Here is a 15,327-nt window from a genome sequence, read left to right as displayed (position 1 = left end):
AAGTTAGCACATAGTTAAGATTGTCAACACTTGTTCTCGACACATCTTCACTGCAGACACTCACAGGTTTTCAGACCACTGAACTATTGAAGAAAATGTTTCACACATTTGCTTTTTGCTGTTTGTGCTGTTGCTGTCAGTTTGGTAAGTTAAACAAGTTTATAATTTTTTTACAGTTGCATATTGTTTATGTGGAGCTCTAATGAACTTCAGTTCCACCTCATGTTGAATTTACTTGTGTAACTCTGAACACTAAAATAAAAATGCACAATATATTTTAATTTTAATATAACGTGTGAATTCAGATAACTGTTCTGTTTCCATATTTTTCCATTTCTATCTTTATACCTTCTCAAAAATGTTTATAATTTCAAAACCACTTTAAACTTCAGTTAACGCTTCATTATAACAACCTAAAGTTGAATGTGTGACTGAGAGACTGTGTGTGTGTGTTCTTCAGGAGTGTTTGCTGGTACAGATGCAGTGAAGTCAGTGTCAGTGATGGAGGGAGATTCAGTCTCTCTAAACTCTGGTCTCACTGAAATACAGAAAGGTGAACAGATATTCTGGACATTCGGAAATAACGGGCCTCTTATAGCTAAAACTAATGGAGTGAACAATACGATCTATGATGTTCTTGACGGGAGATTCAGAGACCGACTGGAGCTGGACAAGAAGACTGGATCTCTGACCATCATGAACATCACAACTGAACATGCTGGAGTTTATGAAGTTGAGATCAGCGGCAGAAGCTCATCGTCTACACACAGATTCACTGTTACTGTCTATGGTGAGTAGAGAAATACAGCTCACTCTATTATATATTACAGAAGTGACATTTTATTGTTATAATTCTTCCTAATACTATAAAATAAAAATAAAAATTATTTGTGATCTTTGAAATTTGACACTGTAATTACATTTAAATATTAATGCATATATAAAAACGCTGACAACTGACCATGAGGAAAAGCCTCTAACTTTTGTAGTATCTATAATTTATCCCTGTCATACTGTCATTGTATTTTAAAACTCATAAAGCTCACTCAGAAATCAATGTCATGCAAGCAATGTCCATGTGCAAATATGATGAACTACTGTATCTAAAAGCTTTTTATTTTTGCACACTGAGGATACGTTTACACATCAACATTATAATAAAATCTTAATTATGTTTTCCTTTGTTTTTTTTTTTCACGTATAGATGACAGCATTGTCAGAAATTGATTAAATACACAGTATTCTGCTACAGGCCAGTAGTTGGCAATGTTTGTAAAGAAAAACTATAACCACCTATAGACTGAACACATAATACACATACAGTAATAACACATAATACATGATATCACCGTTTTCACAAATTCATTTTTACACAGAGACGAAAAAACTGTAATTTTAGGTAGCCTTTATCACGCTGATGTAAGTTCAAATGTTCGTGTTTTACATAAGTTTAGTTTTAGTTAGTTATATGATGTTATAATAACGGGGTGTGACGTCATGATTGACAGCTTTTCTGAGCGAAGTAATCACTGAGGCGCCAACAGATTTTTGGGGAATTTTCGGGAGGAGATTGGAGCTTTAACTTTAAATTAGTAAATAAATTAAATTTAAAACTTAAGCATGAGTAGACCAATAACAATAGACTGAACCATCTGACCAATCAGAGCAGAGTAGACCAATAACAACAGACTGAGCCATCTGACCAATCAGAGCAGAGTATGTAAATCTATTGTAGGAGACTCCATATAGTAGAAACCTTTAAAAAAGCATAATAGTGACACTTTAAGCAACACAATCTGCAGAATGACAGCACATTTAACTTCATGACATTTTTTATGTATTTGTACAGTATTGTATTCTACAGCTCAAACTACAGAAGGCCTCATTTTCAGATGTGGAATATGAATAGTTTCATCTGTTGGTTAGAGAGTGTGTGCATGAGAATGTGTTTTACTGGACGTTTGTGGTTAATGTGCTTTTGTGTTTGCATGTCTTGAGGTGTGAATAGCGTGAGTGTGTGTTCCTGTGAATCACGTGGGGTTGAAGGGACTTCCGTAGTTTAACTTCATCTTTATGAGAATCAGTTTACTGTGAAAAGTACAGAATCAGTGAATGCTTGACAAAAAACAACTCTGTGAGATCTGTGAATGTGAAATATTAATATACTGTATATCCTACTATGTGTATGTTAAATATAATATTGATGTTCAGCTGCATGTGCATCTCTATATATTTCCATGATTTGCATATTAATGCTGAGACCTAGCAGATAAGCAAGTTATTTCCAGCTCTAGCGACTGTTAGAAGTTATTTCTGAGAAGTTTCCACTATTCTTATCATTTAAAAAAACATATCTTATGTTGTGACATATGTCAATGACAAACACAAGTGAATAATTTGAAGAATTTATGCACAAGTGATGGTTTAAGACAGTAATAACATTTTCTATTAGCAGAAGAGTAACAAGCTTTGTTGCAGCCGCTAGCGTGTATCATGACAAATACTAACCGCCATTATCATGTCATGTGACTGATGCTCTATATTAAAACTTCCTTCAGCAGACTGTGAAAAACACACGATTATCTGACAGTATTAAAAGCTTTCAAGAAACTTTACTGCCTTTGTAACATGAGCTTTATTGAATAATCAGGTGTGTTTTTTAACACACAAGGAATTGACCTTGCTATTGAAGCTTCTACATATAAATATATTTGTTATTTACATACAGCTCCTTGTCTAACATTTAGACAATATCTCCTCAAGAAGATCAGGACTGTCAGCTTTGAATGACTGTGATTGACAGAGCAATAACAAATGTTTTGGTGTTTCTCCTGTTTTCCAGCTGCTCCGCGTTATCCTGTCACCAGCAGAGACTCATTATCATCATCATCATCATCATCACCATCATCACCATCATCATCATCATCATCATCATCATCATCACCATCATCACCATCATCACCATCATCATCATCATCATCATCATCATCATCATCATCATCATCATCATCATCATCATCATCATCATCAGGTTTGTCAAAATGTGAACACATCACTGAACTCTATCAGACATATGCAGGAACCTCAGTGGTCATATGAGCTTTTTTTGCTGACTTAATGCCAGGAATGCATAAAATAAATATTAATCTAAAAATGAAACTAACTTACTCATGTCATTCTAAACAACAGGTTTGAGTTTTTCCAGATATCTTTTGCCGACATCCGAGTTCCTGACAGAGAATAAACTCAGCTTGTTGAAAATTTGTTTGTTTTTCAGAAGGCCACGCCCCCTATTGTGATTCAGTTGAAGCTGTGCTGCGATTGGTCGTCACTGCGCTGATGGGCGTGGCTTCTGCGGCTGCTGCTGTTCTTCTGGTCAATGACGTCAGAGTTTCAAAAGGTAAAACGGAGAAAACAGAAGAGATATCATAACAATTGTGGCATATATTGGTGAAAATATGTCTAATTGTTTAGTGATGGTCAAATTTAGCTTTGCTTGCATAGTCTTTACTCAGAAATGGTGTGTTGGGGCCATCTGGTGGCCAAAACGATAAATATTCTTTAATATTTCATTTTATTCTTTAAAGCTACACTGTGTGATTTTTACCCCCATCTAGCGGTGTAAAGGTATATGACCATCCAGTGAATATTAGTTTCTGTTCCTCTCAATTCCGATTTCGTTTTAACTCCTACGGTGGCCAATGTAGTCCAAGATTAACATGGCTTCCAGTTCGACCTCGTCCATGAGTATTCCTTCAAGTGATGAGTTTACTTTAGAAAACTATTATAATTTGCAGTAATTTAATTTGTCAGTTAACATATAGGTTATGACATCTATGTAAAATGAATAATAGTTTTATGTTTTCGTTATTTTTTTACCATTTCATTGCTAACATCAGCTATCAGTCCCAGACGAATGCAAGCTAATCTTAGTAAAGTAACTTTTATCAGTGCTATCGTTATTCTGTATATTGTACGACATCACTAGCGTAAGGCAAAGTTTACATTGTAGGTTATATAATTTTCTCCGTGAGCAGAGATCAGTTGATGTGACGGAGGTGCGAGGGAGAGGTAGAGGTAGAGGGAAAGGAAAAAATAAAAACAGGGCCGGTGCCAGTGAATTGCGGAGAAGCGAAAGGCGAAGCTTGAGTGAACGGGTATGTCCCTCTTTGGCTAATGTACTTTCAAGATGGAGGGGCAACATGGCGACCGACATTCAAACCCCTCACCCGTATGTATTTTTAATGGCATATTATACACTCACGAGAATACTTTATTACTTGAACGAAGTAAATATACATTAATGAGCACATATATTTTTGAAAGAACTAAGTGTTTTTAGCTAAGAATAAACTAAAAAAGTTACACAGTGTAGCTTTAATGCAAAGCATTTTTACCATTTTAGTGAATTACATTGTTTTCATTTTTTCTTAATTTGTGTTATGTTGCTATTTGTATTTTGTTTCATAATTGTATGCAGGAACCCCACAAATATGAATGTAAAAATATTTGTCACACCAATAAATACCAGTTTGAACTAAAAACTGAATATTACTGAACTGGTATATCCTATATATGCTTATATTATAACTGAAGGGGAGTCATAGTAAGAATAAACTATGAATTCAGATTCAGATTGAATGACGGTTGGATAAAAACACATTTGCAGCATTAAACAGTTTGTTTAAAAGACACACAGTGTAAATGTACACACCCAGTGGTGTAGTCTACGTGATACGCAGGTATACGCCGTATACCCACTAGGAAATGGCAAGTATTTCCGTATACCCACTAAAAAAAGCGTGAGGATACGTAACAACTTCGTTTTGTGACAGAACTTTCACACTTTCATTCATAAATTCACCGCGTCTGTGTTTGCAATGGACACAGATCAAATCGCGTAAATATTAAAAACTCAACGAGACTGCAGTTGTTCAACGCGTCTCTGGGAATGAGCGCTGTGTGCTCTACTACACACACACACACTGAAGCAAGCGCGTGCTTGTGTCAGCGCTTCACTGTAGCTATGAGGACATGATGTAGGCTACACATGACACATGAACTTCATCACAGAGCTGCTATGTGAGTCACTTCATGAGAATTTCACCATTTCATTTGATAAAACTATCGTCATTCATTCGTATCACACACACAGAAACTGTAATGTCTTTACGACAACCTGTCAAAATAAAAGTTCGGTATAAACTCAAAGAAATTATGAAAGAAATTGCACAGTAAAATGTACTTTAAAATAATAATAATGATGAAATCTATTAAAACTTATTTTAAAAAGGAATATCACACAAGTTTTCATACGTTTTAATTCAAACAGTAAACTTTCCAAAACAATAACACCATTTTCTTTCAAAAGCACCATTTCTAAAAGTAAATTTGTATTTGTGCCTATAATGTTTTTATTTATTTATTATTATTGTCAGCTGATAAAACCTGTGCTTCAGGGAACATATTTATATAACATCTAAGGCTAAATGTAGCTCTTAACTGTTACGTTAAATGGTGATTAACACTAAACAGTATAAAATCAGTCTCCTCAGCTGTAAATGTCATTGGCTTGTGTTGCTTATAATAAATGTACATGTTGATAACACTTAGTCTCATAATGCTCTCAATTACATGTCGTTGCATACTGTATGCATTAGTGAGTGTGGTGGTGCTTATGGGGTGATGAGACGGGTTAGGGCGAGGGGGGGGGGGGGGGGTCACAGTATACTCACTACAAAAAACCAGACTACACCACTGTACACACCGTAACACATGGGAGGACATACAGTGTAAGAGATCATGTTTTCAGCAGACTTAATTCTGGATGCATTTTTGTTTGTTTTTTTCCATAAGGATAAAAAAAATAATAATAAGGAAAAAAATACTGCCTGATGTCTTTTATGATGGAATGAACTACAATCCCATGATGCAACATTTGCAATGATTCTATGTTTTGTTTTTTTGTTTTTCAAGAAAATCAATATTTACATAGTTTAATAGTAGTACATTGATCTCTCTCGCATTGTCCTGCAAAAACACATCTACATCATGCAACAGAGCGATAACCAGCCGCTGTTCTTCTGGTCAATAATGTTCAATAACAGAGATAACACTTTTTTTTTTGTTTATCCAGTTATGTTTTGGGTAGATTTAAACAAAATATTTCATATACCTGTGCATTTTGAACTATTTTGAATCTGTTTACCACTGTATCTTCTCAGGACTATTCTGGGAAGATTTAGAAATCTATATTCATGATATTCATATTCATGATAGAAATGTGTGTATTTGATGTGCTTTATGTATTTATTTTTTCTCTTTCTGGCAGACAATGTGATTATTATCTTGTGGCATTGAATAAAAAAATATAAAAAACAGATCAGATATCATAAATATTGTGAGGTTTCAATCTATATTAATGAATTCATTTTGAATGAATGAATAAAGGAAAGAATGAATGGCTTTATTTCGAACATATACAAATAATTAGACAAAAACAAAGAAAGTAAACAATATTAATTTATACATGTCCAAAAAGGCCATGTGTAACATGTATAAACATGGCGCCATGAATTTTCAGATGATTTTCTCCAAAGTGACTATATAGGCTGCATCCTTAATCGAATCGAATAAAAATTAATAATAATAAAAAAAATTTAAAAACAGTGTGTGACAAAAGATGTGTGTCTGAATTCACAGTAGGTGAAAAGTACCCGGATGAGCTTCGTCTTGTGGTGAGAATGTGAGGTGCATATGATGGACACTTTAATATCCCATGAGGCCACGGGAGAGGATTTATGAATGACAGTGAAGCGTAACTGACGCTGGTAGATCACAGGATAATGACAACATGGCGAATGTAGTACGTCTGGATTACATTCATACTATATAGAACTTTTTTTAGTGGTTGTGAGTAATTACTTATTCAAAATATGTACATACTCTGTAAAAGACAATGTGTGTTGTGTCCATCTGGTGGCCAAAACTACAATATTCATCAATATTTCATTTAATTGAGAACATTTTATGTCTTTGCCAGTTACACAGTTTCTTAATTTATGTTTCGTTTGCTTTGCAGATTTTCACTTTGCTTTGTTTTAATTGTACAGAACAAATCTGCAAATGCTTTATAAACACAAATATAGAAATATCTGTCATGCCAATTAAACACCGTACAATTTAAACTGAGAACTGAGTAGCACATGATATACATGAATCATATAAGCTTCTGTTTTTAAGGGTTAAAAAAAAAAAAAAAAAAAAAAAAAATTCAGACGGAATGATTCTACTACATTTATTTATTTTTCATCCATTTTGGTGAGAGCTGATAACAAACTGTAGGCTATTCTCTTTTTCCCAGTGTAGCGTATAGCAGTGCTGCCGTCCAAAGGACAAATGCAGTTACTACACATTTAATTGAAAATGTAAAGACTGTGATTTGTTTTGTGATTTATGAGTTTTGTTGTGGGTGTGTAGAGTGATAATGAGTTACAATGTCATGTGACTGATCACTTAATATTGAAACTACTTCCAGCAGACAAGGTAACACTTTTAAAGAGCCTCCAAAAAATCTGTTACTGGGTAAATTATTATAAATGAATGATTGTTAATGTATAACCTTGCTTTTGTCCACATAATGGTTTGGTTACAACATTCAACAGCAGGGACTAACTAGTTGTGTTAACCAGATAAACTCTTTCTTCTTTAAACAAACTGTGCACACCACAGCGTAGAGCGCCATCTATTGTCCGAAATAAAAGTCCAACCACACTTGCACTGAAAGGGATTGTTCACCCTAAAGTGAAAATTAAATCATATATTACTCACCCTGGTGTTATTTTAATGCAAGGCACTTCTTTCTATTTATGATCATTTATCATTATGGTCAATTTACAATTTTTACTGTTTAAGTCTAAACATGTTACTTCAAATGATGGTCTTTAACAGTTTTTGCATTAATTAATTGAATAATTAATTCATTAATGGTAAACGTTTGCTACCGTGTTTACCACTGTATTTGTTTTGATCATAATACACCATAATGGTAATTAGTTACTGTCCCATTTGCTTGGGATCTTAGACCTTGTATATTCTTATTCAAAATTCTGCCAGAAATGTGACAAATGGAAACATTTGTTAAAATTATGAAAAGCTACAATATGAAATAAGTCAAATAGTTTATTTTAAACTATTCTTAGCATGAATATGAATGTTTTATTTTAGTATTAATGTTACTTATTTCACAGTCATAAATGCTTGTAGATGAAACTTTCATAGTGAAGCAATTGCTGAGATTCATCTTTAAAATATCTGACAAAACAAACACCACCATATGATGCACAGACACAGACATACACAACACAAGATTTGGGGGCGGGGTTTTGGAGAGAGGGCGTGTGTTTGGAGAAAGGGGGCGTGGTCTAACTCAGTCTGGAGGAAGTTAGCACATAGTTAAGATTGTCAACACTTGTTCTCGACACATCTTCACTGCAGACACTCACAGGTTTTCAGACCACTGAACTATTGAAGAAAATGTTTCACACATTTGCTTTTTGCTGTTTGTGCTGTTGCTGTCAGTTTGGTAAGTTAAACAAGTTTATAATTTTTTTACAGTTGCATATTGTTTATGTGGAGCTCTAATGAACTTCAGTTCCACCTCATGTTGAATTTACTTGTGTAACTCTGAACACTAAAATAAAAATGCACAATATAAGATGTGTGAATTCAGATAACTGTTCTCCACTGTTTCCACATTTTTTCATTTCTATCTTTATACCTTCTCAAAAATGTTTATAATTTCAAAACCACTTTAAACTTCAGTTAACGCTTCATTATAACAACCTAAAGTTGAATGTGTGACTGAGAGACTGTGTGTGTGTGTTCTTCAGGAGTGTTTGCTGGTACAGATGCAGTGAAGTCAGTGTCAGTGATGGAGGGAGATTCAGTCTCTCTAAACTCTGGTCTCACTGAAATACAGAAAGGTGATGTGATAACGTGGACATTCGGAACTAATGGGAATCTTATAGCTAAAACTAATAGAGTGAAATATACAATCCCTGATGTTCTTGACGGGAGATTCAGAGACAGACTGAAGCTGGACAAGAAGACTGGATCTCTGACCATCATGAACATCAGAACTGAACATGCTGGAGTTTATGTAGTTGAGATCAGCAGCATCAGCTTAACGTCTATATACAGATTCACTGTTACTGTCTATGGTGAGTAGAGAAATACAGCTCACTCTATTATATATTACAAAAGTGGCATTTTATTGATATAATTCTTCCTAATACTATAAAATAAAATAAAAATTATTTGTGATCTTTGAAATTTCTCAATGACTCTGTAAATATTAATCCATATATGCTTCTAGAAACACTGAAAACTGACCATGAGGAAAAGCCTCTCGATAATTTATCCCTATCATACTGTAATATTATTTTAAAACTCATAAAGCTCACTCAGAAATCAATGTCATGCAAGCAATGCCCATGTGCAAATATGATGAACTACTGTATCTAAAAGCTTTTTATTTTTGCACACTGAGGATACGTTTACACATCAACAATATAATAAAATCTTAATTATGTTTTCCTTTTTTTTTTTTTTCACGTATAGATGACAGCATTGTCAGAAACTGATTAAAAACACACTATTCTGCTACAGGCCAGTAGTTGGCAATGTTTGTAAAGAAAAACTATAACCACCTATAGACTGAACACATAATACACATACAGTAATAACACATAATACATGATATCACCGTTTTCACAAATTCATTTTTACACAGAGACGAAAAAACTGTCATTTTAGGTAGCCTTTATCACGCTGATGTAAGTTCAAATGTTCGTGTTTTACATAAGTTTAGTTTTAGTTAGTTGTATGATGTTATAATAACGGGGTGTGACGTCATGATTGACAGCTGTGATTGACAGCTTTTCTGAGCGAAGTAATCACTGAGGCGCCAACAGATTTTTGGGGAATTTTCGGGAGGAGATTGGAGCTTTAACTTTAATTTAGTAAATAAATTAAATTTAAAACTTAAGCATGAGTAGACCAATAACAACAGACTGAACCATCTGACCAATCAGAGCAGAGTAGACCAATAACAACAGACTGAACCATCTGACCAATCAGAGCAGAGTAGACCAATCACAACAGACTGAACCATCTGACCAATTAGAGCAGAGTAGACCAATCACAACAGACTGAACCATCTGACCAATCAGAGCAGAGTAGACCAATAACAACAGACTGGACCATCTGACCAATCAGAGCAGAGTAGACCAATAACAACAGACTGAGCCATCTGACCAATCAGAGCAGAGTAGACCAATAACAACACACTGAACCATCTGACCAATCAGAGCAGAGTAGACCAATCACAACAGACTGAACCATCTGACCAATCAGAGCAGAGTAGACCAATAACAACAGACTGAACCATCTGACCAATCAGAGCAGAGTAGACCAATAACAACACACTGAGCCATCTGACCAATCAGAGCAGAGTAGACCAATAACAACACACTGAACCATCTGACCAATCAGAGCAGAGTAGACCAATAACAACAGACTGAGCCATCTGACCAATCAGAGCAGAGTAGACCAATAACAACACACTGAACCATCTGACCAATCAGAGCAGAGTAGACAAATCACAACAGACTGAGCCATCTGACCAATCAGAGCAGAGTAGACAAATCACAACAGACTGGACCATCTGACCAATCAGAGCAGATTAGACAAATCACAACAGACTGGACCATCTGACCAATCAGAGCAGAGTAGACCAATCACAACAGACTGAGCCATCTGACCAATCAGAGCAGAGTAGACCAATCACAACAGACTGGACCATCTGACCAATCAGAGCAGAGTAGACCAATCACAACAGACTGGACCATCTGACCAATCAGAGCAGAGTAGACCAATCACAACAGACTGAGCCATCTGACCAATCAGAGCAGAGTAGACCAATAACAGACTGGTTTTAGAGAGAATGAATCTTCAAACTAACCGTTTTCAGCCTCCTTGAGAAGTTATGTAATGTTCAATGTTTATGATGAGAAAATTAAAGTGTTTTTGACATTGGATGCGTGTAAATCTATTGTAGGAGAGTCTATATAGTAGAAACCGTTAAAATATCATAATAGTGACACTTTAAGCAACACAATCTACAGAATGACAGCACATTTAATTTCATGACATTTTTTATGTATTTGTACAGTATTGTATTCTACAGCTCAAACTACAGAAGGCCTCATTTTCAGATGTGGAATATGAATAGTTTCATCTGTTGGTTAGAGAGTGTGTGCATGAGAATGTGTTTTACTGGACGTTTGTGGTTAATGTGCTTTTGTGTCTGCATGTCTTGAGGTGTGAATAGCGTGAGTGTGTGTTTCTGTGAATCACGTGGGGTTGAAGGGACTTCCATAGTTTAACTTCATCTTTATGAGAATCGTTTTACTGTGAAAAGTGCAGAATCAGTGAGTGCTTGACAAAAACAACTCTGTGAGATCTGTGAATGTGAAATATTAATATACTGTATATCCTACTATGTGTATGTTAAATATAAGATTGATGTTCAGCTGCATGCATCTCTATATATTTCCATGATTTGCATATTAATGCTGAGACCTTGCAGATAAGCAAGTTATTTCCAGCTCTAGCGACGGTTAGAAGTTATTTCTGAGAAGTTTCCACTATTCTTATCATAAAAAAAACATATCTTATGTTGTGACATTATGTCAATGACAAACACAAGTGAATAACTTTAAGAATGTATGTATGCACAAGTGATGGTTTAAGACAGTAATAACATTTTCTATTAGCAGAAGAGTAACAAGCTTTGTTGCAGCCGCTAGCGTGTATCATGATAAATACTAACCGCATTATCATGTCATGTGACTGATGCTCTATATTAAAACTTCCTTCAGCAGACTGTGAAAAACACACGATTATCTGACAGTATTAAAAGCTTTCAAGAAACTTGGTTGTTTTTTTAACATGAGCTTTATTGAACAATCAGGTGTGTTTGAACACACAATGAATTGACTTGCTATTGAAGCTTCCATATTTAAATATAAATATATTTGTTATTTACATACAGCTCCTTTCAGATTGGATTGAGTACACGGCCATTCTTCACATTCTTCGAGCGCTTGGAAATAGTGAATAATTTTGCAAAACAATTGATTCAATGGATTCAAAGTTTTGAAATGCTTTGTTTCTCCCATCACTGTATACATAACAAGACTGCCCACATTTATAACTGACTTAAAAAGACAAGCTCAAAGTCACCTACAGTATGTATGCATGTGTGTGAACAAATGTCTTTGCACACACACTGTGTCCCATTGTGAAAGCCCACAATCCACTTCAACATTTAGACAATGTCTCCTCAAGAAGATCAGGACTGTCAGCTTTGAATGACTGTGACTGATGAAGTAATATTAAATGTTTTGATTTTTCTCCTGCTTCTACGACCCCAGTTCCTGTCACCAGCAGAGACTCATCATCATCATCATCATCATCATCATCATCATCATCATCATCATCATCATCATCAGGTTTGTCAAAATGTGAACACATCACTGAACTCTATCTATACCTTTTTGCTGGCTTCTGCATAAAATAAATATTAATCTAAAACCGAAACTAACTTACTCATGTCATTCTAAACAACAGGTTTGAGTTTTTGCAGATATCTTTTGCCGACATCCGAGTTCCTGACAGAGAATAAAATCAGCTTGTTGAAAATGTGTTTGTTTTTCAGAAGTCCACGCCCCCTGTTGTGATTCAGTTGAAGCTGTGCTGCGATTGGTCGTCACTGCGCTGATGGGCGTGGCTTCTGCAGTTGCTGTTGTTCTTCTGGTCAATGACGTCAGAGTTTCAAGAGGTAAAACGGAGAAAACAGAAGAGATATCATAACAATTGTAGCATATATTGGTGAAAATATGTCTAATTGTTTAGTTTCGGTCAAATTTAGCTTTGCTTGCATAGTCTTTACTCAGAAATGGTGTGTTGGGGCCATCTGGTGGCCAAAACGATAAATATTCCTTAATATTGCATTTTATTCTTTAATTCAATGCATTTTTACAATTTTAGTGAATTACATTGATTTCATTTTTTTCTTAATTTGTGTTATGTTGCTATTTGTATTTTGTTTCATAATTGTATGCAGGAACCCCACAAATATGAATGTAAAAATATTTGTCACACCAATAAATACCAGTTTGAACTAAAAACTGAATATTATCGAACTGATATATCCTATATATGCTTATATTATAACTGAAGGGGAGTCATAATAAGAATAAACTATGAATTCAGATTCAGATTGAATGACGGTTGGATAAAAACACATTTGCAGCATTAAACAGTTTGTTTAAAAGACACACAGTGTAAATGTACACATCGTAACACATGGGAGGACATACAGTGTAAGAGATCATGTTTTCAGCAGACTTAATTCTGGATGCATTTTTGTTTGTTTTTTTCCATAAGGATAAAACAAATAATAATAAGGAAAAAAAGACTGCCTGATGTATTTTATGATGGAATGAACTACAATCCCATGATGCAACATTTGCAATGATTCTATGTTTTGTTTTTTTGTTTTTCAAGAAAATCAATATTTACATAGTTTAATAGTAGTACATTGATCTCTCTCGCATTGTCCTGCAAAAACACATCTACATCATGCAACAGAGCGATAACCAGCCGCTGTTCTTCTGGTCAGTAATGTTCAATAACAGAGATACAGAGATAACACTTTTTTTTTTAGTTTATCCAGTTATGTTTTGGGTAGATTTAAACATAACATTTCATATATCTGTGCATTTTGAACTATTTTGAATCTGTTTACCACTGTATCTACTCAGGACTATTCTGGGAAGATTTAGGAATCTATATTCATGATATTCATATTCATGATAGAAATGTGTGTATTTGATGTGCTTTATGTATTTATTTTTTCTCTTTCTGGCAGACAATGTGAAAAAATATAAAAAACAGATCAGATATCATAAATATTGTGAGGTTTCAATATATTAATGTATGATTTTTGAATGAATGAATAAAGGAAGGAATGAATGGCTTTATTTCGAACATATACAAATAATAAAAACAAGTTAATAGACAAAAACAAAGAAAAAACAAAACAATATTAATTTATACATGTAGAAAAAGGCCATAACATGTATAAACATGGCGCCATGAATTGTCAGATGATTTTCTCCAAAGTAACTATATAGGCTGCATCCTTAATCGAATACTTTCCTACTATAGTTGATAAAAAATATTAATATTAATAATTAAAATAAATAAAAAAACAGTATGTTTACAAAAGAAGTGTGTCTGAATTCACAGTAGGTGAAAAGTACCCGGATGAGCTTCGTCTTGTGGTGAGAATGTGAAGTGTGCTTATGATGGACACTTTAATATCCCATGAGGCCACGGGAGAGGATTTATGAATGACAGTGAAGCGTAACTGACGCTGGTACATCACAGGATAATGACAACATGGCGAATCTAGTACGTCTGGATTACATTCATACTATATATAACTTTTTTTAGTGGTTGTGAGTAATTACTTATTCAAAATATGTACATACTCTGTAAAAGCCAATGTGTTGTGTCCATCTGGCGGCCAAAACTACAATATTCATCAATATTTCATTTAATTGAGAACATTTTTTATATGTCTTTGCCAGTTACACAGTTTCTTAATTTATGTTTCGTTTGCTTTGCAGATTTTCACTTTGCTTTGTTTTAATTGTACAGAACAAATCTGCAAATGCTTTATAAACACAAATGTAGAAATATCTGTCATGCCAATTAAACACCGTACAATTTAAACTGAGAACTGAGTAGCACATTATATACATCTATGAATCATAAGCTTATGTTTTTAATAGAAGGGTTTTTTAAAAAAAATAAAAAATATATATATATAAATTCAGACGGAATGATTCTACTACATTTATTTCTTTTTCATCCATTTTGGTGAGAGCTGTTAACAAACTGTAGGCTATTCTCTTTTTCCCAGTGTAGCGTATAGCAGTGCTGCCGTCCAAAGGACAAATGCAGTTACTACACATTTAATTGAAAATGTAAAGACTGTGATTTGTTTTGTGATTTATGAGTTTTGTTGTGGGTGTGTAGAGTGATAATGAGTTACAATGTCATGTGACTGATCACTTAATATTGAAACTACTTCCAGCAGACAAGGTAACACTTTTAAAGAGCCTCCAAAAAATCTGTTACTGGGTAAATTATTATAAATGAATGATTGTTAATGTATAACCTTGCTTTTGTCCA

At 34.4% G+C, this 15,327-nt stretch overlaps 2 protein-coding genes across 2 annotated transcripts; both read left to right on the top strand.

The window, feature by feature from the left end:
• Position 1: 1 nt before the first annotated feature.
• On the top strand, positions 2 to 4,538 carry LOC306988008 (uncharacterized protein). The gene is made up of 4 exons (XM_079592706.1): positions 2 to 144; positions 461 to 790; positions 2,843 to 3,031; positions 3,278 to 4,538. The coding sequence occupies exons 1-4, from the start codon at positions 96 to 98 to the stop codon at positions 3,430 to 3,432; spliced, it is 723 nt and encodes a 240-aa protein (XP_079448832.1). The 5' UTR covers positions 2 to 95; the 3' UTR covers positions 3,433 to 4,538.
• A 3,892-nt stretch (positions 4,539 to 8,430) lies between these two features.
• Positions 8,431 to 14,147, top strand: LOC306987964 (uncharacterized protein). Its single transcript, XM_079592613.1, has 4 exons — positions 8,431 to 8,584; positions 8,892 to 9,221; positions 12,498 to 12,575; positions 12,782 to 14,147. The coding sequence occupies exons 1-4, from the start codon at positions 8,536 to 8,538 to the stop codon at positions 12,934 to 12,936; spliced, it is 612 nt and encodes a 203-aa protein (XP_079448739.1). The 5' UTR covers positions 8,431 to 8,535; the 3' UTR covers positions 12,937 to 14,147.
• Positions 14,148 to 15,327: the final 1,180 nt, after the last annotated feature.

This window comes from Phoxinus phoxinus (assembly GCF_949152265.1).
Source record: "Phoxinus phoxinus genome assembly, chromosome: 20".
NCBI classification, from domain to species: Eukaryota; Metazoa; Chordata; class Actinopteri; order Cypriniformes; family Leuciscidae; genus Phoxinus; species Phoxinus phoxinus.
The sequence above is the reverse complement of the archived record's forward strand: the minus strand, read 5'-3'. Positions and strand labels throughout refer to the sequence as shown.

What these genes read in the sequence shown, in the direction of transcription:
- LOC306987964 (XM_079592613.1), top strand. Translation starts at nt 8,536, where the DNA reads ATGTTTCACACATTTGCTTTTTGCTGTTTGTGCTGTTGCTGTCAGTTT. An exon ending in GTGCTGTTGCTGTCAGTTTG is followed by an intron (nt 8,585 to 8,891) that starts GTAAGTTAAACA and finishes TGTGTTCTTCAG; the next exon opens with GAGTGTTTGCTGGTACAGAT. An exon ending in ATCATCATCATCATCATCAG is followed by an intron (nt 12,576 to 12,781) that starts GTTTGTCAAAAT and finishes TTTGTTTTTCAG; the next exon opens with AAGTCCACGCCCCCTGTTGT.
- LOC306988008 (XM_079592706.1), top strand. Translation starts at nt 96, where the DNA reads ATGTTTCACACATTTGCTTTTTGCTGTTTGTGCTGTTGCTGTCAGTTT. An exon ending in GTGCTGTTGCTGTCAGTTTG is followed by an intron (nt 145 to 460) that starts GTAAGTTAAACA and finishes TGTGTTCTTCAG; the next exon opens with GAGTGTTTGCTGGTACAGAT. An exon ending in ATTCACTGTTACTGTCTATG is followed by an intron (nt 791 to 2,842) that starts GTGAGTAGAGAA and finishes CCTGTTTTCCAG; the next exon opens with CTGCTCCGCGTTATCCTGTC.